This window comes from Fundulus heteroclitus, unplaced genomic scaffold, assembly GCF_011125445.2.
Source record: "Fundulus heteroclitus isolate FHET01 unplaced genomic scaffold, MU-UCD_Fhet_4.1 scaffold_45, whole genome shotgun sequence".
Lineage (NCBI taxonomy): Eukaryota > Metazoa > Chordata > Actinopteri > Cyprinodontiformes > Fundulidae > Fundulus > Fundulus heteroclitus.
The window spans coordinates 1,605,713-1,631,786 of NW_023396868.1; the positions used below are offsets into that span (position 1 = coordinate 1,605,713).

A 26,074-nucleotide genomic window follows, 5' to 3' on the forward strand; every position below is an offset into this window, starting at 1 on the left:
CAGTAAGTAGAGCAGAAATAAAAGTAATTATTAAAGATAATGAAATAATATATGGCAGGAGATATGGAATTTAGAATTAAGAGGAAGGCATTTACATAAAATACAGAAGGAGGTAATCATAAGAAATAATAGTATAATGAATAGGAGAGAGGAAATATGGATTAACAGGATGAGGATTGGGCATACGAGTTTAAATAGGGGTTTAACAATAATAGGGAAACATCCATCGGGTGATTGTTCTTATTGTGGGGAAACAAAAGGAGTAGAACACGTGTTGATTTATTATAGAAAATATATAAAAGAAGGGAAAGAACTGGAAAGGGTAATGGGGAGTTCAGTAAATATGGCTAATTTATTAGGGAAGCATCAATCAAATGATATAATTCAAGCACTTATTAAATATTTAATAGATACAAAATTAGCTGTGAGGATTTAGTGTGCATCTGTGAGTTTGTGAGTATGTATATAATTTAGTTGCTTTAAGATTTAAAGATATACAGGAAAATTAAATTCTGAATTACATCTCCACAGACTGGCGACCTGTCCAGGGTAAAACCGCCTCTCGCCCAGTGAACGCTGGAGATAGGCACCAGCAGCCCGCGACCCCATGAGGGATAAAGCGGGTCAGAAAATGGATGGATGGATTACATCTCCGTCCAGTTGATGGCGGTAATGCACATAGTTTGTAAACTGCCAGAAAACACTATAGAAGAAGAAGAAGAAGAAGAATAAGAAGAAGAAGAAGTGTGCTTTGTGGTCTCGACCTTGGATTCTATCAAGCTACAGCATGGCGAGTAAGGAGCCGAATGTAAGTGCTTTAAGTGAAGGTGACACAGCCGATGTGTTTCACTCTCAGCCTGTTATTAATGCTTACCGGGAGAAGGCTGCCTCCGTTAAACCGGCCATCGGTTAGCTTTTTGCAACACTGCTTCTGCATTGCTATCTTAAGCCGGCGGCGTGTAGCGGTGAACTCCATTACGGCAGCGCTCACATGTAAGCAAAGTAGCCGAAACAGACTCCTGTTAAACAGGAGAAAATGGCCTCCTGTTTAACAGGAGTCTGCTTGGAGGCTTACTTTCAGCGTCTCACCCTGCTGTGCTCTGAGAACTTTCCAGTTAACGCGCTCCGTAATCCATCATGGTCGAGTCCAAAACTTGACCCACTCTGGCCTTTGGGCTGCTCTCACACTTTCCTGTGTAAATCGTAGCATGTTATCTTTTATATTGATTGTTTTATTCTTAAATAATTTTGCTAGGTAATTGTCTCCTTAGCCGCCCTTTTAGAACTGCTAACGTGTGTTTGTCTCAAAAATCAGCAATTTGACTTGATTTGAAACCCACGATGATCCGCCTGTTGTCACTTTCTACATAAATCCAGCGCTTCATTCAGCACCTGAGGGACCTGACTGGTCGGATGTCTTCATCTGGGGGCAAAGGAGCAGGACTGGGATTGAAACTGCTGCTTGGAGCTGGAGCCTTAGCATATGGCGTTAAAGAAGCTACCTACACAGGTAAGATCTTCTACTGGTTAATATCTGTTTTCATTGGTTTCCATAGATCCCATTAGGTGATTTGTAATGTCCAGAAGTTTAGAGTAGGACCGCAAAACTGCTGTTCTTATGTAAAACAAAACAAAACTTAGAGGAGCGTCTCTGTTAACTTGAATATCATAGAAAGTATATTTATTTCAATAATTAAATTCAGTAAGTCAAGTGCATGTCTTTATACAGATTTATTAGACAAAGGGTGATATATTTCAAACTTTTTTCTTAAGTTTATTGGACAACAACAAAATAGATCTTAATAAATAAACGTTAATGTTTGCAGTCATCGTTTAGTCTACAAGGCTTGGATTGCAGCTGGAGTCGGAGCTTCTAAGCTACCACACACACACACACACACACACACACACACACACACACACACACAGGGATTCAGGACATGGACTACAATTGTCACGTTCCCTGAACCAGAGACGGCATAAGAGGCGAAGAATGGAGAATGGCTGAATATTAGAGATTCCTGGATGTGATCAGAGAGGGTCCAGACACAGTTTCTGAAAGGATGATAGACATGTCTCAGAAATAAGGAAATATTTTTTAAAGCAAAAAGTATCAGAAAATGAAGACGCTGGTGAAGTTTAGCACAAACACCTGCCACATGTGTGCCAGTCAAGAAGAAGTATTATCAATATGAACTTGTATAAAAAAGGTTTATAAAAATAAGCGATGTTTCCCAACTAAACACTTACATACATGCACATACATCATAGAAACATTTCAATGTGGACCAGGTTTTTCATAATATACTGGAACATAATGTGACTGAACTAAGGTTTCAAACTGTACTCATCAGTATTATGTATGCAGATTACTTCTGTTTTGAGATGATGCTTTTTAAGAAACTTTATTATAAGTTATAAGAAACTGTCAGCCATTTCAACATCGGTGTTGAAATGGCTAACAGTTTTATTATTATTATTATTTATTTATTTTTTTTTTATGTTGGCGAGACGCCACCGCCTCGCCAAGCCGCCGCCGCCTCGCCGCGGCCGCCGCGGTAGCGTTTCGCCAACATAAAAAAATAAAATAAATAATAATAATAATAATAATAAAACTCGATATGCTTGCATGTTTATTTGATGTTAACACGCGGTTCTTTGTTGTTGCTTTCGTGCGTGCATATAGTGAATGGCAGGGCAAAAACACATGGAGTTCTCGCCGTAAAGCGAGACTTCTGTGTGTGCGGGCCGTCAGCTCTTGCAATGCGGTACCGCGCGCGAGCTATTTTTAGAAACACAACGTCACAATGACGTCACATCACGTGGTACGCAGTGGGGCAAACTTTTGAAACCCGCCGCTGCTTTGCTTTAAAAGAGACATGCGTTACCCTTGGTTTTACTCGGTAAAACGACTGCTTTTTCCAAATCTAAGACCATGGTTTTTAAACATTGTTGCTATGGAACGTGCAACAGCGACTCAAGTTACGCTGATCGGCCGCATATGAAGGATGTTTTCTTCAAGACTGCCAAGGAGAAATGTGTGCGCTGGTACACCGGGGCGGTCGGCCTACACAACAGTTCAACCCGGAAAAAGTTACCAAATTCAAGTACATATGTAGCAAGCATTTTGTCGGAGGAAAGGGCCCAACCGAAGAACATCCTGACCCAATTCCAGCGACATCAAGTCAAGGTAAGAGTATTTTGGTGGCCGACATGTTAATAAAGAAGCGCCTGCTACCATGACAGCATATAGGCTATCATGGTAGCAGGCGCTAACATGATAGCCTGCTACCAGGCTTACTCAAAAACATTTCAAATGAGACAAACATTAAACATATACCCATTCCTGGACGGTGATTGCAAACAACAACAAAAAAAAAAACGGCCGACGCTGCCATGATCGCCGCGCAGGAAAAAAAAAACAAAGCTTACCGTTCATCAACTCGGCCAGTTTTCCAGTTTTTTTAAGCCCTCGAACCTCAAGCCATCGTTTGAGCTGAAGGTTGGTGTGTTCTTCGACAGTTCGACCAGTAAACCGTGCGCCTGGGACATCGTCTTGGGAAAGTTTAACGGCTGTAAAGTCGGTCAGATCGCTGGTTCTGTTGCGCGTGTAGTAGCTGGGTTATCCGTGCTTTCTCTCCTGTGTGCCCTACCTAAGCGGCAAAAGGGGCGTTGCTCTTGAGACGGTGACGTCACGTGCGCGGTACCGCATTGCAAGTGCAGTATTTCCCCCACAGACAACCAGGGCGGCCGAGAAAACCTTTGCTAGATCTGAAATGACTCATTTAATCATCCAAAACGGTATGGAACATATTAATTAACTGAAAAATGTTGCATAGTATGCCTTTAACATCCCACAATCAGGACATAAACCTGAATATAGAGTATTATTTTGTAATTGTTTCCCACCTGTCACACCAGTTGGTTTAACCTGACACAATATCAGGAAATAATTTTGTTTTGTTTGTGTTTGAGCAGTGGAGGGAGGACAAAGAGCCATCATTTTCAACAGGATTGGGGGGATGCAGATGGACACCATTCTTGCTGAGGGGCTTCATTTCAGGTAGATTCTGTAACAACCACAAAAAGATTAGTGGTAGATTAGGGCTGGACGATAATTCAATAACAATATATATCGATCGATAGACGTGTGGCGTGATAGAAAAAAATAAGGTATATAAAACTTCGATATAGAAAGTTTTCCTTCCTTCCTTTCAGCCTATCATATTAATTGATGCTACAGTCACTACTTCCTCTCAACCAATCGTAATGGAGGACCCAGGCACGCCGTCACAAAGCGCCGCCCTCTCAAACCACAACACAGAGCACGTGAATATATCGCAGCAAGGAACGGCGGAGGAAACGGTCCCGAAACGGGGTTTTACTAGTTCGCCAGTCTGACAGAAATAAACCACAGTGATTTGTAAAACTAGCAAGGAACCGGTAAAAACAAAGTCTGGTAACGCAACCAACTTGTTTCATCACAAAAGCCGCTCACAACCGCAGCAGCGCGAGCTGTGCAGCCCTCCGCGTCATCTTCTGGAAGTTCTTCCAAAACAAAGCAGGTATAGCAGCTAAACTGGGCTCCCTTCTTTGTGATAAAATGACAAAGCGTCCAAGCGGCATAAGGACATCACGCATGCAGTAAAATGCTTCATAGTGATGGATATGCTGCTGTTGTCTGCAGCTGAAAAACCTGGCTTCAAACAATTACTCCCCACTCTTGACCAAGGATATAAAGTTCCGGGACGCAAGTTTTTCTCTAACAGCGCTCCCTAAACCATGTTGGAGTGCAGAGAATCAGTGCAAAATGAGCAGCAATCAATCCCACGCCACAAACTCGGACCTCAGCCCTGCGTCAGCCTCTCAGTTATGAAACCTGAGAAGTAACTTAACTAGTGTACTATTTCCACCTAAATAGGCTATTTTATTTATTTATTTGGTATATTTATTTTGGTCATTTTACTGGTTACTTTAGTTTATTCTTTGTCACGTCTCTTAAGTTATTTTTCTTTAAAAAAATTCTGTTATGGTTAAATAAAGATTTAATTGGAATTAATTTTATGTGCAGGCAGAGCTGCACATAAAATATGGTTTTAAATATTTTCAATAATTATCTATATCGATCAATATGCATTTTTTTACCGATAAGCTCTATATCGTCCAGCCCTATGGTAGATGCAATTTCTTGGCTATGTCCACACACAGAGCTGCAATGCAATACTTTTCATTGTGATTCAGACAAGTGCAGTTCATTTTAAAGATGCAGTTTCAGCACGTATTCACACAGGAACAGGGACACCGGCAACTGCCAGTGGGGCTGCGGCGAGCTAAGGTCGGTTCTGTGTCCATTCAGTGTCCCAACTCGGTTGGGACACTGAATGGACACTGAATGGAGTGCGTGGCTAAAAAGGTTTGGGAACTGCTGGTATAGTGTATTTCCCTTGTTTTACTGCCTTACATAGATCACTACAATGCTTCCAGCTGGATCCAAAATGTTGCTCTGAAAGTTTTATTTAAGCCTCTCTGTGTTGGTTCTGGTACAGCACCTGTTAATCAGGTTTTCTTAGAACACAGACAGACCTTTCAGTTTGCATATTTAGTATGGATTATCTATTTTTGGTACTTAATAACACTATTAGAATCCGTATACATGTGCAGCCCTAGAGAGCTCTGTAGAAGCAAAAAAGAAAACCCTGAATGGAAGACGAAAAGCCCTCCTTTTAAAACCACTTTGTGAGCTCAAAAACCAAGCCTTTCTCACCAGAGGAAATGCCTCTTTTCACCAAACAAGAAATTTAGTCTCATCTTAATATAGCAAGGGCCGTCATACTCTGTTAATCCAGATATGAACAAAAAGCAGAGAACTGACTGATAAACTGAACGGTAAAGTTGTATGAAATCGCAGTTCCATAGTCCTGCAGCCAGTTAACCCTTGACAGGTCACCAGTTCATCACATGACTTTTCATAACCAGTTTATGTCATCAAAGTTTTGAACAATTATTTGAGTCTGTTATCTGCTGTATGCTGTGAAGAATTTTAAGATGGGTCCCAATATAATCTGTGGTTTATTTTCCTTGGAATCGATGTTGAAGGGTCCCGTGGTTCCAGTACCCAATCATCTATGATATTCGGGCTAAACCTCGGAAAATCTCTTCATTGACTGGAAGCAAAGGTAATAAACACTAAACACACACCAAAACACCTCTGCTGATTTTGTTGGCATTTTCTTCAGCTAAGTAGAATTGTTTTGACTTATGTAGCGCAAGTTTAATATGAAATAATGTTTACCTCATGCAATAATTAACCATCCCCTGGTGTGGTTCTCCCAGGTTCTTTACTCTGAAAGAAGTGATGTTCTCTCTTGTAGACTCCTTTAGTAGTAAAGACTATTGAAACAGAAACTATACTTTAATATATATCAATCTAATAAGGCTGAGGAATGTTTACTGTACTGGACTCTCATACATAAAACAATGCGGGACGGGTAAGAACAGGAAAGGGAGAGAGCTATGATCATCACTTATGTAAGTATTATATAGAACCCCCCTGCAACGGGGTGTACAATATAACATCACTGTCCCTTGCATGACATTGGTGGAGAATATTACCCTATATTCTGGATGTGACCAAGCTAACTCATTTACTCTTAATCAGTTATTTTGTCCAATCTAAGTACGTCAACCTCATGAGTCCTGAGTGTCCGTGAGTTTTCTGTTGTCTCTCGGCTTCTGCAGCTCCAGCATATCTAGTTTTATAATCCTTAACAATCCCCCTGTTGATGTCCTCAAAAGGCACATCATAATAAAACTGCTTATTGGTGTGCCAACATGGAATCCAAAAAAATGAATTATTCAAAGATACAGATTTACATCAAAATCGATATAAACTGATCCGTTCACCTCTCAGCACTCATCAGTAAATCTAAGCATGGCTGCTTGACCCTATCTTTAGATCCCTGGTTAAATACTGTCTGTCTTTGTTCCAAATGCTATCATTCACTCTTCCTGGATTAGTTCGCAGCCCCTAAAGGCCGCACAATATCACTGCTATACTAAAAAAAACCTGGATCAGATCCCTAGAACTAGAATAATCTCCGCCCTTTCCAATTTACCTTTCATCTCCAAAATGCTTGAAATAATTCTATTCACCTTCATTTCCATTTAACTCACAGTAACCTCAAGAAATAACTCCAGTCCAGTTTCTGTCCCTGACAAAGTACTGAAGTTGGTCTCATCAGAAAATGATTGTGGATTTTTATGGCAGCTGACTCTGGTCCACCATCCATTCACATCTTTGATCTGAGTGCAGCCTTTGATACATTTTCTCACACCATTCTCCTCAAGAGATTATCCTCGCTTGTCATCACTCACACCTCCTTAAGCATTGTTTGTTTATTTTAAATAAATCATTTATACACTAGCAACAGTGATACAAAAGATGGAAACCAGTGCAGTTGTCTAGATATTTATGCCTGGTGTTAAGAATCCTTAAAAAATGAATTATTCAAAGATACAGATTTACATCAAAATTGATATAAACTGATCCATTCACCTCTGCCCAAGTTGTTGCACTTCTTCCAGTAGCAGCACACAGAGGTACTCAGCGCATCTCTCTTTCTCTGTTCTGTCTCTCTTCGAGGTCGGTCGTGTTTTCTCTCCTCTCCGCTTCTCTCCTCTCCAGCTTTGCTATGTCTTGTCTTTCTGAGCATTTCTTCATATCAACCGAACTCTGAAAAACATGGATCTGGTAAGCAGTTCATTGTTATTGTTTTGATCCGGGTTTTTCGCGCATGCGCGCCGGACTGGTAGGCAAAAGGCGAACACAATGGCGGACGCAAACAATGACCAGTGCAAAATTAAGTTGTATTTACCGGAGATGAAGTGCAGACTGCAAATTCTGTCGTGATATGGCGGCTCCCACAGTCGATTGGGATTGTCTGCCTGCGTCCTTTTCATTGAAATTATCCATTTCTTACGTCTTTCTTTGTCCTTCGGTAAACAAAAGAAACGTACATCCGACAATTTGGAATGCCTCTGTGTGCAACCGGGAGCACAACAAGTCATAGGCATTGTTTAGATTCCAAAAATAAAAAAACTAAAAGCACACTAATTCACCCGTTTTGTCATGGTCGTAGACGAGAACAGTACTGCTTTTGCCTACCCGCGGGACCCGGATGTAGCTTGTGACGTCACGCGTGAACTGGTCTATAGATAAAAAGAATTTCGACGGGTAGGCAACGAAAAGGGGAACGGTCCGGTCCTGATTTGACTCATTTTGTGGGATACACCCTATATTCTTGGATGGAAAATGGTGTGTCTTTCGACTTTGTCATTTCTGGCCATTTGCATGTTTGGATTCAGGATACTTGGATTTCTACTTATTGGATTTGGTGGATTTTTGAAGTATCAGCAAATACAGTGGATGTCGGTAGCCATTTGGCCTTGATCACGCTGCCGGCTGCATATGACGTGCTCACTAAGGCAGTGAACGGACAGTTCTGGAAGGTGGAGGAGCAGAGCCGAAAAGCTGGATGTGCTGGAATGCAGACTGGCTTCGGTGGTTGGACTCAAGGGAGTTTGGGATAAAATCTGGATGTGAAGCGCTGAAAAGTCCAACAATTTGGAAAATTGGATTTCACCATTTGGAGCCAGCAAAAGACTTAAAGCTGACAGGAAAGTAGTGCAGCTGTTTCATAACAAATAACATTTGGATTATGCCCTCCCTATCTAATCACTCCTGGATTGTTATGGCGGAGAATGCTCAGAACTCTACCATGCTACCCCCTCCCCTGCTGACACCTGCGGATGCTTTCTGAACTGTTGGCCGGCTTATAACATCAAGGACAATGGTGTTTTATGAAATGTTTATTTCAGGATCGGGAGAGATCAGCAAACACAAATAAGGATATAAACACTGTTTCTGATAGAATATAAGGCCCACATTTATTATTCCCCACAGAACACAGCAACACAAAACAGCAAGCACTTCGCACGCAAAGTAGCAAGCACTTAAAGCCGACAAGCTTTCAAACAGGCGTGTTGCTCCATCTCTTACCATGGTTAGGACTGGAAAGTCGGTCAGTCCGGTTAGAGCACAATCCACGTGGTCGGGCGTCCATACAACCCACAGCTGACTTCAACGACTGAGGGCGGTCCCCTCCTTTTTATACCAATAAACAAAGTATCAGATGGGAGCGAGAGTGGCCACTTCTCCCTCCCATCCCAATCAGTCTTTCCCACAACACATTGTCATAGGTTCCCACCACAAGTTAAAACAAGTTATAACAAAATAACACATGTGGTTTTTAGTTTTATGTGAGCAACATTACAGGCACGAGCATATATGTTGCTCTTAGTTTAAAACTAACCAGTTTTTCCCAAAATACATTGTCAAAGAACAAACATAATATATCAAATGGCCTCTGGAGAGTGTTCACAGAAATATAAACACTTTCACCCAAACAGACACAAATAACTGATGCTCATAAAACTGACGAACTTAGACGCAACTAGTCTCAAATGTTTACCTTCTGCTGTATGTGTCTCGTCTTATTTGTGCTTTTGTGCAAGAGATCTCAAACTGTATCATGTTATAGGATAAAGTATGAGTTATGTTTTTCCCTCTCACCTTCCTTTTTTTGTGGCCTCTATATTTCCACAGAGTAATGGCAGCGCCCTGTGGGCACCGTGTAAGGCGGTTGTCCTTGGCAGCAAGGCCTCACTAAATCGTCTCCCCCTGTAAATGTTTGTGATGTTTGTTTGTTATGGCGGTTGTACTGAAACAGCAATTTCCCTCTGGGATTATTAAAGTATATCTGATTCTGATTTTGCAGCCGCTCAACTGAGGCAAATAATGCTGCTGCTGGAAATTTTAAAGTCTCCTAAGGCTGTCACTATTCATCAAATTAATCAAGGACCTCAATTCATAAAATTAATCGAGGCAAAAATGATCTGCCTCGAGGCTTTGTTAAATTGTTTATTTATTCTGCATGTTGTGTTCTGGCCAGGCAGCTATTGCTAATGATGGCCAACCCTGCGGATACATGGATGCCAAGTGCGATTATCCACTATGGAAGGAGACGGCTGGGTAGCGAGTGCCACTGCGAGTAGAGGGTGACTTTGTGATGTTGTCCTGTAGTTCAACTTTGAGGGACAGGTGAAAACAAAGGATCTGGCTGCTGTTGCAAGATGTTGGAAACAACAAAGGAGAATGAGAATAACTTTAAGAGGTTCCACTAAAAACGTGCAGAAACATAGCAGAACTTTCAATTTAGAGGATAGTTTGGTTCTGTTATGTGGATTTCTTTGCTGATTTCTGTTCATTTGTGCAACAAAATGATTGACTGAAATATTACATTCTGTAAATCTTTTTTTTTTTTTTTACTTTAACATTTGATTTTTCTGAATATACGGTATTATTTAATAATTGCACACTTTTTTTCCCCTTTCTAATAAGTTTTCCTCTTCTGCTGTACAGCTTTAAATGTAGCTGTTTTCCAGTGGCGGGCTGTGCATTTCACACCGGGGCTTTCAGTGAGGCAAAAAACATGGGAGAAAGGCTGATGGCACTGTGTCACACGCTGATAGTGTAGATATTTGGCCCATGCCTGTTGTTATATCCTAAACATGTTGGATTGCATCAAAAACATGCTGATTGTCCATAATTTGTCATATATTTAATGTGACATTTAATATTTCTTATTCGCCATAAATGCACAGTTAAAATGGACTAGGTGAGGCAAAAAGTACCATGGTGCACTGATGTTCTGCTACTTTCAGACAAAATGCAGTGTAGAGGCTAAGCCGACGCTTAAAGCCACTGGAGTATTTTAAACTGGAATCTTATGGTTGACGCGCATTTGCCGGGGTGTGATGGTAGATGTGAAATGTCCAGACGCTGTTCTTGCAGTTAAAAAAGATGATTTATTTCCAACTTTGCTTGATTACAAAACAAAAAAAATGATACGAACGGCCAGCTGTGGGTTGACAGCGTTTTCCCCGCCAAGCGTTCAACCGATTTACCTTTCCGGTGAAACACACACCCATACACACATAATTTCCTTTCTTATATAGACCCTTGTACAAATTGGCTTCTACATGCAGTTTGATTTTCAAAAAGGTGTCCAATTTCTCAACTTAGATGCTTGTGCATAGCGTTTTTAATGCTCTGAGGAAAGTGTGGACTGATCCATCTGACGCGCATTGGGAGGAGCTACCCTGTTCTTTTCCTAAAATGCAGTGAAAAAGTGGTAAAAGTTTTGACAATTTACCAGAGATCCCAACTTCCCTCATAAATGAGCATAACGGCCTAATTTTAGCAATAGGACAATCTTTCCACGTAATGGACCATTCCACTAAAATGCGCTCACGAGAACCCTGTTGCTAATCCAATCAAAGGCCTGAGGGCAGATTTTAGACCCTGGCAAGAAATTATGGGTGAATGTGATTGGATCTAACATGAAGGTCAGCCCTCCAATTCTCAAACTGAGGCTGGAAGCAGTGTAGCCAAGAGGAAAGCAATGAAATGAAGAGTATAACTATGGAGAATAATTAGTGGGAAAATATCAAAATTAGATTGATATCATGCTGTTGAGGCAGGCAGAGAAGACCTCGGTGGCCTAAATACCTAAATACACCTAAAACTAACTGCTTTTGCTCTAGGACTTTCTTGTTTTTTTTTTTGTTTTTTTACGGCGCTAGTGGCACTTTTTTTGTACAGTAGGCTGACAGGAAAGGGGGTACGAGAGGGGGGTAGAGACATGCGGCAAAGGACAACAGGTCGGAGTCAAACCTGTGTCAGCCACGTTGAGGATTAAGGCCTCCAATCATGGGTTGTGCGTGCTAACCACTGCGCCACCAAAGCACGCCCCACAGAAGCCCATCTTCAACGTGAAACCTGCTCCAATCCCTCGGGCTTGTGTTGGCTTGTCCAATACCTGACGAATGTCCAAATCAAAGTTCGAGTTCCTTTCTTTCCAGTCCAAAATCTTTCCTATGATTTCACTTTTTTATAATCGGTTCATTATGGTTAATGGTGGAAAACTACAGCTGGGACAGGGTTTGTGATTGGGTGGAAATCAGGGATTGGAGGGCTTGAGACTGGTCTTGGCCTCGAGACCGACCTTGACATCTCGGTCTTGGGCTCAGTCTCGTATTGCTTGGCCTCGATAAATTTGGTTGAGACCGGTTCAAAGCCGTGTAGTTTTTTTTTTTTTTTTTTTATATATAGAACACGTAACTGCTTTTGATGCTTTTGAAGAAAACAACACAAACAAACCGAATGGACGTGTCCCCACAAACAAGTGATTAAAATTAGTTGTTAGACTAATTTACATTTCAGCACAGTAAACTGGATTCTCTCTGCGCTCCTGATGCACGGGATCTAAATACTGTCGGGGATAACTTTGGCACGACTCCTGAACGCAGTTGGAAACTGCCTCCCGGCTCTCCAATTCAGAAAGTTGGATTTATTTTACCAACCCGACAGATTAATGCTGTATACTCACGTAAGTTGCATGTTTGTGTACATTTATAAGGCTGGAAGGTGCTTAGCATAAGCTTCTGTGTAAATAAAACCATGAGGACAACTCGTGACTGCCCACACTGTCACTGTGTCTATTGGGAGAGTTTTAATCAATAGAAGAAGAAAATGAACAGACAGAAATGAAAGGGCTTTTCATAATTTTCAGCCTTTTCGGCCCTGTTTCAGCCCCATCCAGAGAGCAGGGTAATCTCCGCCTTCTGTGGAGCAGCTATCGCCAATTTTCACAGCTGCTGTTTCAGACACAACACAAGGCAGAAGGTATGCATATTGAAATAGGTCCCAAATAAAATCAATAGGATAGTAGCTGTGACATTATTTTGATCAGTTTTAACGACACATAACAGCTCAGAAAAACTACTTAGCAAGTTTCCTTAGAAAACGAGTGTGCATGCGCGTAAACTTTCGAATCACAGCGGTTGTTTTGTGAGGGGTATGTTTTCTACCTAGTACACAGTTTGATGCATTACCTTACTGAAAACTGTGAAAGACCCCTAAGTAGGCTGCCCTACTTAGGGGTGCTGGCTTAGTGGTTAGAGCAGCGCGCTTGCACTCAGAGAAGAATGCAAGTACCCAGTTCAATCCCCAGTGCCGGCACTCTGGGTCTCTGAGCAAGACCCTTAACCCCCGAACGCTTCCCGGGTGCCACACAGTGGCAGCCCATTGCTCCCCTAGGGGATGGGTTATAAGCAGAAACACATTTCGTTGCTTGTACTTGTGACAGTGCAATGACAATAAAATTGAATTATATTCTATTCTATGCCTGCTGACTTTCTCAGATGTGGAAGATAATCGTTTTGTAATCAAATTTAATTTATTTACAACACTTTTAAAAACAATTGCTGTTGGTTATAATGCTGCAAACAAAAATTACACATTACAATGATAATTAAGTTATAAACAATAAAAAAAAACATTAAACACTAAATAAAACCATAAGTTAAATCTCATGCTGCATTAAAAGCAGAGTGCCATGTTATTGTGAGGTAGTTTTGGTTGAATAATCTTTTTTTATCCTGCATTTTGTGTTGTAAATAATAATGATAATAATAATTATTCATTTATTTATTTTTCACAGGAAAAAAAGTGTCCCAAAATAGAAGTCTAATTCTAAATATTCAGCCTTGGTCTTGGAGGGCTTGGTCTAGGTCTCGGAAGAACCAGTCTTGACTCAATCACTGGTGGAAATGTTAAGAGCTGCAACCCAGGCTACTTCCTTCTACAGGGCTAACTTGCTACCTTCCCAAGTTGCACACACTGCTGTAACCAGTGGGTTGCCGGTTCAATTCCCGCTGCCTAAAAAGTGGATCAGACAACTGCAGCTGATCCAGAACGCTGCTGCCTGTGTCTTCAATAAGACCAAGAAAGTAGAGCACATCCCCCCCCAGTTCTAAAGTCCTAGAACTGGCTTCTTGTATCTCAGAGAAAAGAGAGTTTAAAATACTTCTGTTAGTCTATAAATCCCTGAATGGCTTAGCACCTAAATACATCAGACTTGTTATCAGTGTATCAACCCTCCAGAACACTAAGGTCTTTCGGCTACAGTCTGCTCTGCATGCCCATAACCAAACACGGAGAAGCAGCATTTAGTTCCTGTGCTCCGCTTATTTGAAACAAACTTCCAGAAAACTTTGTGCTGAAAGCATGAGTTCTTTTAAATCTCTCTTTTAAATCAAGATTATCAACACATCTGTTTAGGATAGCCTTTGACTGTTGTAGTTAAACTGTTCTACTGAAACATCATTAATTTAAGTTTGTAGTCCAAGCATTTAGTTTCTATATTCCCATGTTTTTTGTTTCAATTTTTCTACATTTTATTCCAACTTGTTTTTATTTTCCTATGTTTTAATCATGTAAAGCACTTAGCATTAAATTTGTACTGAAATGTGCTATATGAATAAATTTGCCTTGCGCCCGCCGACCGCCTCAGTCGTTGTGTCCTTGGGCAAGACACTTCAATCGCATTGCCTGCTGGTGGTGGTCAGGGGGCCTGGTGGCGCCAATGTATATCAGCCTTGCTTCTTTCTGTCTGTCCCAGGCTACAAACATAGCTCACCACTGTCGGGGTGTGAATGTGTGTGTGGATGGGAGATTGAATGTAGTGTGAAGCACTTTAGGGTCATCAGACTTGATAAAGAAACATCAATACCTCTTTAATCAATGCCTCCGCCTCTCTGCCTGCTCGGACGCTTTTTTCTCTGCTTGCTTGCATTTTCCTGCCTTTTACTTTTTATCTCCTTTTTATCTCTTTGCCAAAACCATGGAAAGTGGGATTTAGTTATTTTATTTATTTTCCTTTTTATTTATTTTTGATTTTGATTTTGGAAAGATGCCTACCTTCACCACAGTGGACCTTGACACGCTTCTACAGAAGATCGCTGTTATACAATAGAAGATATGCCGACTCGAACTGAATTATGATGTAAACGGCGCGTATGGAAATGAAACAACCCTGCCTGTGACTCCAAGCGGCGACCACCAGCCCAGCAACTCACTGAACAAACAGATCCCTGAGGAAAATGAGAATCCCTGGACCACTCTGGGTGCAAGATTAAAGGATCAACGAACCCCGCACCTAGACAAAGGAAACTGGCCGATACTACAGAAAACTGTCCCAGGACAAATGAAACAGCAGCGGACTGTTCTCACAACAAATGATATGAGTAAACCTAATGGAAATGCTGGAATTCCAATACGAAACAGATTCGCTCCGCTCCAAAATGTGACCCAGGAGGATCTTGACATCAATCAGAGGTACGTCAACGACTTTCGCTCTAAGACATCAGAGAAAAGACATGCCACAGGGCCGAGGACCCTGATTTTATGCAATCGATCTGTAAGTGGGATTAAACATTTCTGTAACAAGAAAAACACAGAGGTGTTGATTTATAACGACAGGAACTGTGGCCTGGTGTCTGATATTTCAGACATCTTTCCAAGGATCTTGAAAGAACGCCAGACCTTGGAAAAACTCATAATACAAGCTGAAGCCCTGGGCGACGTCACTCGGATAAGAAAATCAGAAGTATTGGAGGATTACATTCGTCTGTTGAACTTAGTTGAGGGCCTTAATGTCAAGGTGTTTCTCAGCAGCTCTTGGGCGCCCGTTAATTGTGGAGACGAGATTTTTTCCGAGAATTTTGATGCTAAACAATTGGTTGGAAAAAACATGCAAACAAACAACTGTAACCTTCATAGACAACTTTAACATCTTTTGGGAGAGGAGACATCTGTTCAACAGAGATGGTTTCTCTCTAAATAGGTCAGGTGCAAAACGGCTGATTTAAAACATCTTCTATTCTGTGAATCATGCACCATCAACTTTGTTCCAAAACAAAGTTCATCCAGTGCCAAAACAAATGATAAGCCCAGTACAGCCCGAACAAGCCAAGATAAAGATGGCCAGAAAGATGACACAGAAAGAGGCGTCGTCAGAGCTACAGGAGGATTCATCCCAGATCTCAGCAGGACAAAGAGAGGACCAAGAACCTCCATCGTCACGAACACCGATCAAGACTGCACCCGCCTCCCCCTGCTCTCTACAAAGCCCAGAGGTTCCTTTTCTGGATTTTTCTCATAACATGAACAAAGTCCTTAAGATTGGTCTACAGTTGACATCCTCTCCACATATTAATTCTGAAAACTGCAGTTCTGTAACTAAATCAGCATCCTCCAAAGGACGCAGAGGTCCAGATCCTCCTCCTCCTCTACATATCACAGAACATGCCTGTCCTGAAGACCTTCGGATAACTTCCTTGTGATGTACACCGGGCCCTGGCAGTATGTTTATCAGACAAGACCGCTTCCAGCACCAGCCTGGGCCTTTTGACAGAGAATATGGAATATCTGTTATGATACGTGGCAGAAATAGGAAAAGCAAAAGGAAAACAAACAGGAATAATCAATCGTACTTAAGTCATAAACTGTCAGATGCAACCTGCCACAGAGACACCATCAACCACCAAGTCATGTAAACTGGGTATACTAAACATTAGATCTCTGTCAGGAAAATCCCTTTTAATTAATGACTTCATTATTGACAATAATCTTGATGTAATGTTTTTAACAGAAACATGGCTGCTTGAATTTAGTGAAGCAGCTATACTGATAGAGTCGACACCTCCAAACTACAATTTCCTTTGTGAGAGCAGACAGCAGAGGAAAGATGGAGGAGTAGCAACATTGTTTAATGATTCACTAAAGTGTAAAAAGGTGTTTTTGGGAAAATTCGACTCTTTTGAACATCTGGCTCTCCAGGTAAAGAGCCCGGTACGAACTATGTTTCTGAATGTTTACAGGCCTCCTAAGTCCACATTCAACTTTTTTAATGATTTTAGTGACCTCTTGTCTGTGATATGCGTTGATTATGACTGTTTAATTATTGTTGGAGACTTCAACTTTCACGTTGACAATCCTGAAGACGGAAGTGCAAACGAACTGTGTGACACACTTAGAAACTTTGGTTTAACTCAGCATGTTAAACAGCCAACACACAAGCAGGGGACATATTTTAGACTTTATCATCTCTAAAGGTCTAAACCAGGGGTGTCAAACTCATTTTGGTCTAGGGGCCGCATTCAGCTTATTCTGATCTCAAGGGGGCCACACATGTAAACTTATTGCAAGATTAAATAGAACTAATAAAAGTGGACTTGTTGATTTTTATATTAAACGGATTTCCCTTTCACAAAAACATATTAAGAATAACCTCAGAGTTTAAGAAAAGCATTTGCAATTTCAACAATACTTTTACTCCGTTAAACATTTATTTAAGTGCATTATGCATAGGATCTGGTCACAGTGATTGTAAAATGTTGAAAAACATTTCAGTTTTTGGGGCTTAAAAACACTGTCCTGCATGACAAAATACATCAAACAGATAAAAAATTAAGAAATTATTTAAAATCTTCCACATCTGAAGCTCAGTGCTGCTGTTAGTTCTGATTGTAACACTTATTAAAGCTTGGCGCCTGACTACAGCCATATATGGTAAGAGGCAGTCAGAGGTTCGGCTGAGGAGCACTTATTATAATAAGTACTTATTGTATTCTAACTTAAATTTTTACATACATTTAGGGAGGTATTCAATAATAGTATTAATATTTTCCTATGAATATAAACAAACGCAACAGGAAAACAACAAAAAATAACCGTAATAACACCCAAAAGTTTCTTTCTTATTTAAGTCTGACCTTTTGCACAGCTGCGGTCATCAGGTAGCTCCCATCCTGGGTCGGAACAGGGGATGGGAAAAAAAACCCTGACCTAAACAACGTCATAAATAAAAACAAAAAGTTAGCACTTAAAGACGGTAAAACTGCCATCCATCCAGAGTCCCATAGGCCATTGACAAATTTAATGAAAATTAACTTAAAATTATCCTTTAAAAGACAAAATTTAGAAAAATCAAAGGGCTTATGTAATGCTTTGAGAACATCTCTCCTATTCGGCCACAAAATGAACAAAAATAGAATGATCTTTTAAGCTATAAGACCATTTTTAAGATGCCATTACATAGATTTTAAGAGGCCGTGTAGCCAACGCATTTATACTATGATATAAAAGCGACATAAAATAAACGACTCACCGTCGAGTGGTTGCCAGAAGACACCCAATGGAATCCTTCGTCTGGGTTAATTGGACTTGATTCAACAATATCCTTCAGTAATTTAGGAAAAATGGCAGCACTAGCACTGCTAGCAATAGCAGCACAAGATGGAGGAGTTCACCTCTGACCCGGAACTCAAAGAGTACCGCTTGTTGTCTGCTCTCAATAAAACACAGCGCCACCCGTGGACAAAATAAGAACTGCAGGTTTTCAATTTATGTTTTTTTTTCAGTAATCATTGTTGAATAATGATAATGCATTTGGCCGCCGGGCCGGACTAAATGGTTCTGCGGGCCGGTTCACGTTTGACACCCCTGGTCTAAACATTTCTAACGTAAATGTAACTGATGTTGCCCTATCTGATAATTTTTCTGTTACCTTTTGAATGTATAATTTCCAGTGACTCATTTAGCCAAAGGGACACCGTAAGAAAACACACCTTTAAGGACAATGCCACGGAAACTTTTATTCAAGCTTACTCTGCTACCTCAACCTTGGGCTGCAACTCAGTAGATGAGCTAGTAGATAACTTTCATTCTAGAGTCTCGGACATCATTGACCGCATTGCTCCAGTTAAAGTGAAGGTTTTTTCTGGGAAGAAAAAATCTCCTTGGAGAAATGCTCCAGCAGTTAGAGGTGAAAAAAGGGAATGTCGAAAAGCTGAACGCAGGTGGAGAAAGAACAGACTCCAGGTTCACTACGACATCTATAAAGAGAGACTTTACAGATATAACTTACAACTGAAAAATGCAAGAGAATCTTTTTTCTCTGAGATCATTAAGAAAAACATTAATAATGCTCGTGTCTTATTTTCCACAGTCGACAGAATAACAAATCCTCCTGCGTCAGTGGCTTCTTAACTCCACTCCACCAGGGCCTGCAGAGAATTTGTTAACTTCTTTACTGAGAAAATCCTAAAAATTAGAGGATCAGTCTGTACATCCACACCAACTCTAGAACCAAAGCCGTATTCAGCTGGAACTTATCCTGACAAAATGTCCCATTTCAGCCAGTTAAACCACAAAAGCTTAGAGCAGATCATTCAGCAGCTAAGTTCCTCCTCCTGCTGCCTTGATGTTCTACCCACAGCTTTCTTTAAGAACGTTCTGCCTGTCATAGCGTCTGAGTTGACTCAGATAATAAACACGTCCCTTCTGTCAGGCGTTTTCCCCCAGTCCCTAAAAACAGCAATTATCAAACCACTGTTAAAAAAGAACAATTTAGACAAACTACTACTCCAGAACTACAGGCCCATCTCAAACCTCCCCTTTATCAGTAAGATTATTGAAAAAGCTGTATTTCAACAATTAAACGCCTTCTTAACGACCAGCCGCTTTGACGTTTTCCAGTCTGGCTTCCGTGCTCACCACAGTACAGAGACCGCCCTTATCAAGGTGTTTAATGACATCCATATAAATACAGACTGTGGAAGAACCACCGTGCTGGTACTATTGGACCTCAGTGCAGCATTTGATACTGTCGATCACTCCATTCTGTTAGAACGTCTGGAGAACTGGGTCGGCCTCTCTGGTACAGCTCTCAACTGGTTTAAATCCTACTTAAAGGACAGGGAATCTTTTCTATCAGTAGATAACTTTACATCAGAGATGACAAAAATCACATGTGGGGTTCCCCAAGGGTCCATCCTGGGTCCCCTCCTATTCAATATCTACATGCTCCCTCTAGCTCAGATTATAAGAAACAACAACATCAGCTACCATAACTATGCAGACGACACACAGCTTTACATCACCATGTCACCAGGTGACTATGGACCAGTTCAGGCACTGAGTAAATGCCTAGAAGAAATCAATGCCTGGATGTGTCAAAACTTTCTTCAATTGAAAAAAAACTAGTGCTGTCAAACGATTAAAAATTTTAATCGCGATTAATCGCATAATGTCGATAGTTAACTCGAGATTAATCGCAAATTAATTGCATATTTTATCCTTTTATTTCTGAAAGTGTAATAGCCTTTTTGGGCATTTTAATATGCAATTTTGCAACAAATGACACTAATAAAATACATGCTTGTACAAAAAATATTTTTATTTTGTTATTTTTCAAGAACTTTTCAGAATTGGAATGAAAACATCCTGGTACCAAATGTTAAACTCTGGACTATAATGGCTATATGACTAATCATGATGCCCTGATGTTTACACAGTGTGTAAGCAAATGTGTAAATAAATACCTGTTGTCATGCCGATATATTTTCTTTGCCTCTTAAACAAAGATAGACATGGTATTATGCATAAACATATAAATTAATAAAAATTGTACATTTCAATAAAGTCATAAGTTTTGTGCATTTCTTCACTCTCTCACATCTAATTCTGACCTTTCACACCAGCAACCATATATTCTTTGAATATTTTTACTTGCTGTTCATATCCATATTCATAGAGTTTAAGCCTGGAAAAACATTTTAAATTTCCAGGTCATTCCAGTCTTACACTTTGCTTGCAACTGGGCAGGAGCTTAGTACCCTGAATGAGACTGTTTAGCAACTGTTTAGTAACTCCAGGTCCTTCATTTGGCAACGTGATTCAGCCTTAGTTTGTCAAATACAGAGACAACAAATTAATAAGCATTAAAGTACGGTTTATGGGTTGGGGTTTCTGCAATGTTATCAGCGTGTTAAAAGCTCATATTCAGAACCAATGTCTGCTTAAAGTGGTGATCTGCACCAAGTAATCTACTTTCAGCAGTTATCACCGGTTATTGCATCGTAACTGTAGAAAATACGGGCAGAGTTGCTCTGTCTGCCTTTACTACCGTCGGCTCCTATGGCGGAGGGATATTTCAGCTGGATACACTCAAATGTAGTGCAGGCAGGCCTCTTATTAACCCTTATTTCGTCACTTGTTTTAGAGGCCAAATAAGCTATTTCACTTTCAGAAACCTGCCCAAAAAAACCGCAACCCGTGACTCATGAAATTTAGAAGCGCTTTTAGAAAAAAGAAGCCCAAAGTCGCATGTGTCCGAGGGTAAAAGAAACTTTGCGCTCACTGTTTGCAACAGTGAGCGAAGTGCTGGTCTGTTTTGCTACAGTTTTCTAGCACTCTTGAAACTACGGAAAGCGCCGAGGGTAAAAGAAACACAGTCCGGAGAGCGCGGCGGGGGGAAAAACATTAGGGAACGGTGTGTGTGTGTGTGTGTGTGTGTTTTGACGCGCGATTAACGGCGACAAAAAAATTGTCGGCGTTAAAATGGGTTAACGCGTTTAACTGACAGCACTAATAAAAACAAAACTGAAGTAATAATCTTTGGACCAATAGAGGAGAGATCAAAAGTTAGCACACAGCTTCAGTCGCTTCAGCTAGGAACCACTGATCAGGGTGACCCGAAATCTGGGTGTAGTGATGGACTCAAACCTGAACCTTCAAAAGCATCTAAAGACAATTACGAGGTCGGCTTTCGATCACCTGAAGAACATTTCTAGGATTAAAGGACTAATAACTCAGCAGGATCTGGAAAAATTAATCCATGCGTTTATATTTAGTAGAATTGATTACTGCAACGGTGTTTTTACAGGCCTGCCTAAAAGTGGATCAGACAGCTACAGCTGATCCAGAATGCTGCTGCCCGTGTCATTACTAAGACTAAGAAAGTAGAGCACATAACCCCAGTTCTAAACTCCTTACACTGGCTCCCTGTATCTCAGAGAATAGACTTTAAAATACTTCTGTTAGTCTATAAATCCCTGAATGGCTTAGCACCTAAAAACATCACAGACTTGTTATCAGTGTATCAACCATCCAGACCATTAAGGTCTTCTGGCTCCAGCCTGCTCTGCATACCTAGAACCAGAACTAAACAAGGAGATGCAGCATTTAGTTCCTATGCTCCACTTATCTGGAACAAACTTCCAGAAAATTGTAAAGGTGCGGAAAGCCTGAGTTCCTTTAAATCAAGATTAAAAACACATTTGTTTAGGATTGCCTTCAACTGTTCTAGTTAACTGAATCACCACTTTTTTGTTCTTTTTTTCTATCTACATTTTATTCCTACTTGCTTTTATTCTGTTTTATTTTGCTATATTTTAATAATGTAAAGTACTTTGCATTGTCTTTGTACTGAATTGTGCTATATAAGTAAATTTGCCTTGCCTTGCCTTTAACCGGAGGCTCCAGCACCAATTCACCAGCGGATCTCACCATGGATGCTTATCCTTGAGGTGGAAAATCACACCATTTTATACCACGCATCCCTTTTATAAAGACATTACACAAAGAGCAGGCACGCGAGACATGGATGTACTGGCCAAATAACCATTTCACTGGCTATTTAAAGCCTACAAGTACACTACTATTGCGCAATGGCACAATCCTCGCGTGATCCAATTCCAACCGCCAACTGCTTCCCATTTTACTTATAGATACTATAAGAGCTACCAGTGGACCTGGAGTCTGAAACCAAAGTGTTCTGTTATGAACATTTGGAGATATCAGATCTCTAATGTATGAATGAGCTTGATTTATTAAGAGCTTAATATGTGATGTATGTGAGAGGGAGAATTTTAAATTATATTCTGGATTTAACAAAGGTAATGAAGGAAAGCTAAAATAGTAGAAATATGATCTGTCTTTTTAATATTGATCAGAAACTCTTCCTGCAGCATTTTGGATCAGCTGAAGGCTTTGAACTGCATTGTGCGGATGTCCTGCTAGTAAAGAATTACAATAGTCCAGCCTTGAAGTAACAAATGCAAGTTTTTCAGAATTACTTCTGGACAAAATATGTCTAATTTTGGCAATATTCCATAGGTGAAAAAGGAAACCCTGTAAACCTGTTTAAGGGATTTAAATGACATTTCCTGGTCAAAAATAATACCAAGTTTTTTTTTTTTTTTTACTTTATTACCAGAGGCCAATTTAATGGCATCCATATTAAGGGATTGATTAAGAAGTTTATTTTTTTAAGGACTCCAAAGATGACAACCTGTGTCTTGAATTTAAAAGTAGAAAATTTAAAGTCATCCAGGTTTTGATGTCATAAAAACAGGCCTGTAATCAAAGTAATTGTTCGACCCTAGAGTTCGAAGAAAACATTAAAATATAGAGACATTTGTGTCTTTGTGCAGACCTGCAGATGGTGAATATTGGAGTGCGGGTGTTGTCCAGACCTATGGCGTCCAGTCTGCCTGCCATGTACCAACAACTTGGGAAGGACTACGATGAGAGAGTGCTGCCTTCTATTGTCAATGAGGTTCTCAAATCTGTAGTGGCCAAGTTCAATGCTTCCCAGCTCATCACACAGAGAGCACAGGTGCTTTTGATTGTGATACTGTCTCTTGTTTCATACTAAATAAAGTTCCAAATGGTTAATCATTAGGTCATCAAAGCATGATACATGGTACAGCTTATTTTTGCTTCATAGAAGGAAATGTTATTGGTGTGTATTCTTGTCTAGGTTTCCTTGCTGGTGCGTCGAGAGCTTGTTGAGAGAGCAAAGGATTTCAACATCATTCTGGATGATGTTTCCATCACAGAGCTGAGCTTCAGCAGTCAGTATACTGCTGCTGTTGAGGCCAAACAAGTTGGTAAGTCTGGAGCTGTTGCTGGCCATGTTAATGACACTAGAAATAATACCCCGTTTACACTACCCTTTTTTTAACCGAGCCAAGACCAGTCCGAGCTCGGTAACCGAGATAAAGTGTAAACGGTAAGCAGACTGAACTGAACCGAGCTAGACATAACCGGACTGCGCTAAATGCAGACCAGTTCCAGGTGTGGTCTCGGCCTGGGTTTTTCTGTCCCGGTTATCTGATAACGAAGAGCGCATTAGCAGACCGCGTCATCCTCTTACGGTCAGCTGACTGTCGGCGGTATTTCCGGCGTGTCTGGCTGCACGTCCCGATTCACACTAGCTTCCTTACCGTGCCACACGATTTCCAGAGATGATTCTGCTTAGCAGTGTGATGAACCTCAGCGTCTGTTGTTTCCTGCGTCTGTAAATCCTTATTAGACGTTGGTTTGTCTTAGCCACGTCCCAAAAGCCGACTCAGTCCAACCATAACTTCCTGAAAGTTACAGGCGCCGCCATTTTGATTTGCTTTGTCCCGCCTTCAATCCCAGAGAGCAGTAGTACCGCAGATCGTCACTAGGAGGCGAGGAGCAACCAAGGAACCGGGATAGCGTGATGTGTAAATGGTCATCAGAACGAGGCTCGGCTTGGTTAACTGATTCAAGCTCGGACTGGTCTCGGCTCGGATCGGTTTAACAAGGGTAGTGTAAATGGGGTTTAAATTATTACACAAATCAGTCATTTCAATATAGATTGTCCTATTGAATATTAAGAAGAGTATAAATATTTTTTGACCTGATATATTTTCTTTTAAGTTAAAACCACAGAAAACATTGTATTTTAAATCAATTATCCTTTTACAACGTATGACTTCAATTAGAATTGTTTTAAAACAAAAGCTGCTAGGGGCATGATTACTGTTGGGCCCTTAATTTCAACTCATAAGATCTAATGAAGTAGAAGAGGAAGTGCATTCGGACATTACTGTTTTGTCAACACCAGTCATAGGTTAAAATGCTGACTGGAAGAGATGAGTATATTTAATATTTTCTGCACGTGTTCGTGTTTAGCCCAACAGGAGGCCCAGCGAGCGCAGTTCTGGGTAGAGAAAGCCAAACAGGACCAAAGACAGAAGATTATACAGGCAGAGGGGGAGGCAGAAGCTGCTAAAATGGTAAGTGGCAAAATTAAGATCTGAACTAAAATAGATCCTGCTCATATGAGACTAGTGTAAAATATTTTTCTCTTACGCTGATTTTTATTATTTAAAAAAACAAACACTGAAAACCAGTATGAGATGAATAACAGAGTTTTGGTGGCATAAGGTTTCAGTTTTCAGTTTTTCATTGAACACAGAACATGCTTATGTTCAATGTTCCAGAACTAAGGGTTTAATCTACAAGTGTGGTAATCAATCTGGCTGATTGTGATTAAACTTCTCAGAAGTTCCAAAATTTTTGCCAGATTCCAATCATGTTTTTAAGTCGGGACATTTTGTTAAGTTAACGTGAATATAGATAAGAGGGGAATGGGAGACATCCTTCCATGTCAGCGTGGTTCATTTGAGATCAAACAAACATTCTTAGCTATGCTGTCCAAAAGTACCAAAGCGAATTAGGACACTGTAACCCTTCTCTATTGTTGGGTAGTTATAAAAGAGACAAAGAGAGCTTTAAGCAGGAAATGAACTGGGTGCATAACGTAGGAGGCGCAGCTTACAGGATTGTTTTTGAAAGTGCAAATTTACACCAGACTCTGCAAAAGTACACTCCACAGCTGCGCGTTTCTGTGCAAAGAAGAACTTTCGCTACATAGAAAGACCCCCAAGTAGAAGGCACACCTTGGCCATCCCTCTGCTAGTTGACGAAGTGTTGCGGAGGGAAAGGCAGAGAGCTCAGCAAAAACGGGTGCATCCCATCAATCAGCAGCGTCAACAACAAGGTGACTTCTACCATCTTGTGGCCTAACTCAGACTCAACTATTATTTTGGGATACTTTCAGAAGTGAACTTTGACACAGGATATTGTTTTCCCATTTATTCCCTGCCTAACAGGTGCGTATACGCGTCTGAAATTAGAACTTCAATCTAATTTAGGCATTGCGTAGCATAAATATGCACATTGCAGGGCAGTCATAAGTAGCCGGTCAACGGCGGCAAATCGGCGTCTATAGCAGCTCTTGCCGCTGCCTACATTCCCCCGATTATAGAGCAATTCACGCGTGACGTCAGCGCTACATCCGGGTCCCGGGGGTAGGCAAAAGCAGTATTGTTCTCGTCTACTACCATGACAAAATGGGTGAATTAGAGCGTGCTTTTAGTTTTGTTTATTTTTTAAATCTAAACAATGCCTACCACTTGTTGTGCTGCCGGTTGCACACAGAGGCTTTCCAAA

General features: G+C 40.7%; 1 protein-coding gene across 2 annotated transcripts in view; it reads left to right on the forward strand.

Annotated features, from left to right (window-relative positions):
- Positions 1-660: 660 nt before the first annotated feature.
- The window catches only part of LOC105922527 (prohibitin-2), a 49,744-nt gene continuing 24,330 nt past the window's right edge, over positions 661-26,074 (forward strand). The window contains exons 1-7 of one of the 2 annotated variants that reach the window (XM_036131659.1): positions 661-808; positions 1,378-1,510; positions 3,979-4,063; positions 6,097-6,176; positions 23,239-23,423; positions 23,568-23,697; positions 24,752-24,855. In XM_036131659.1, coding sequence (XP_035987552.1) covers positions 788-808; positions 1,378-1,510; positions 3,979-4,063; positions 6,097-6,176; positions 23,239-23,423; positions 23,568-23,697; positions 24,752-24,855 — 738 coding nt within the window. In that variant the 5' untranslated portion in view covers positions 661-787. The remainder of the gene's footprint in view (positions 809-1,377; positions 1,511-3,978; positions 4,064-6,096; positions 6,177-23,238; positions 23,424-23,567; positions 23,698-24,751; positions 24,856-26,074) is intronic. The other variant, XM_036131660.1, reaches the window with a different exon arrangement.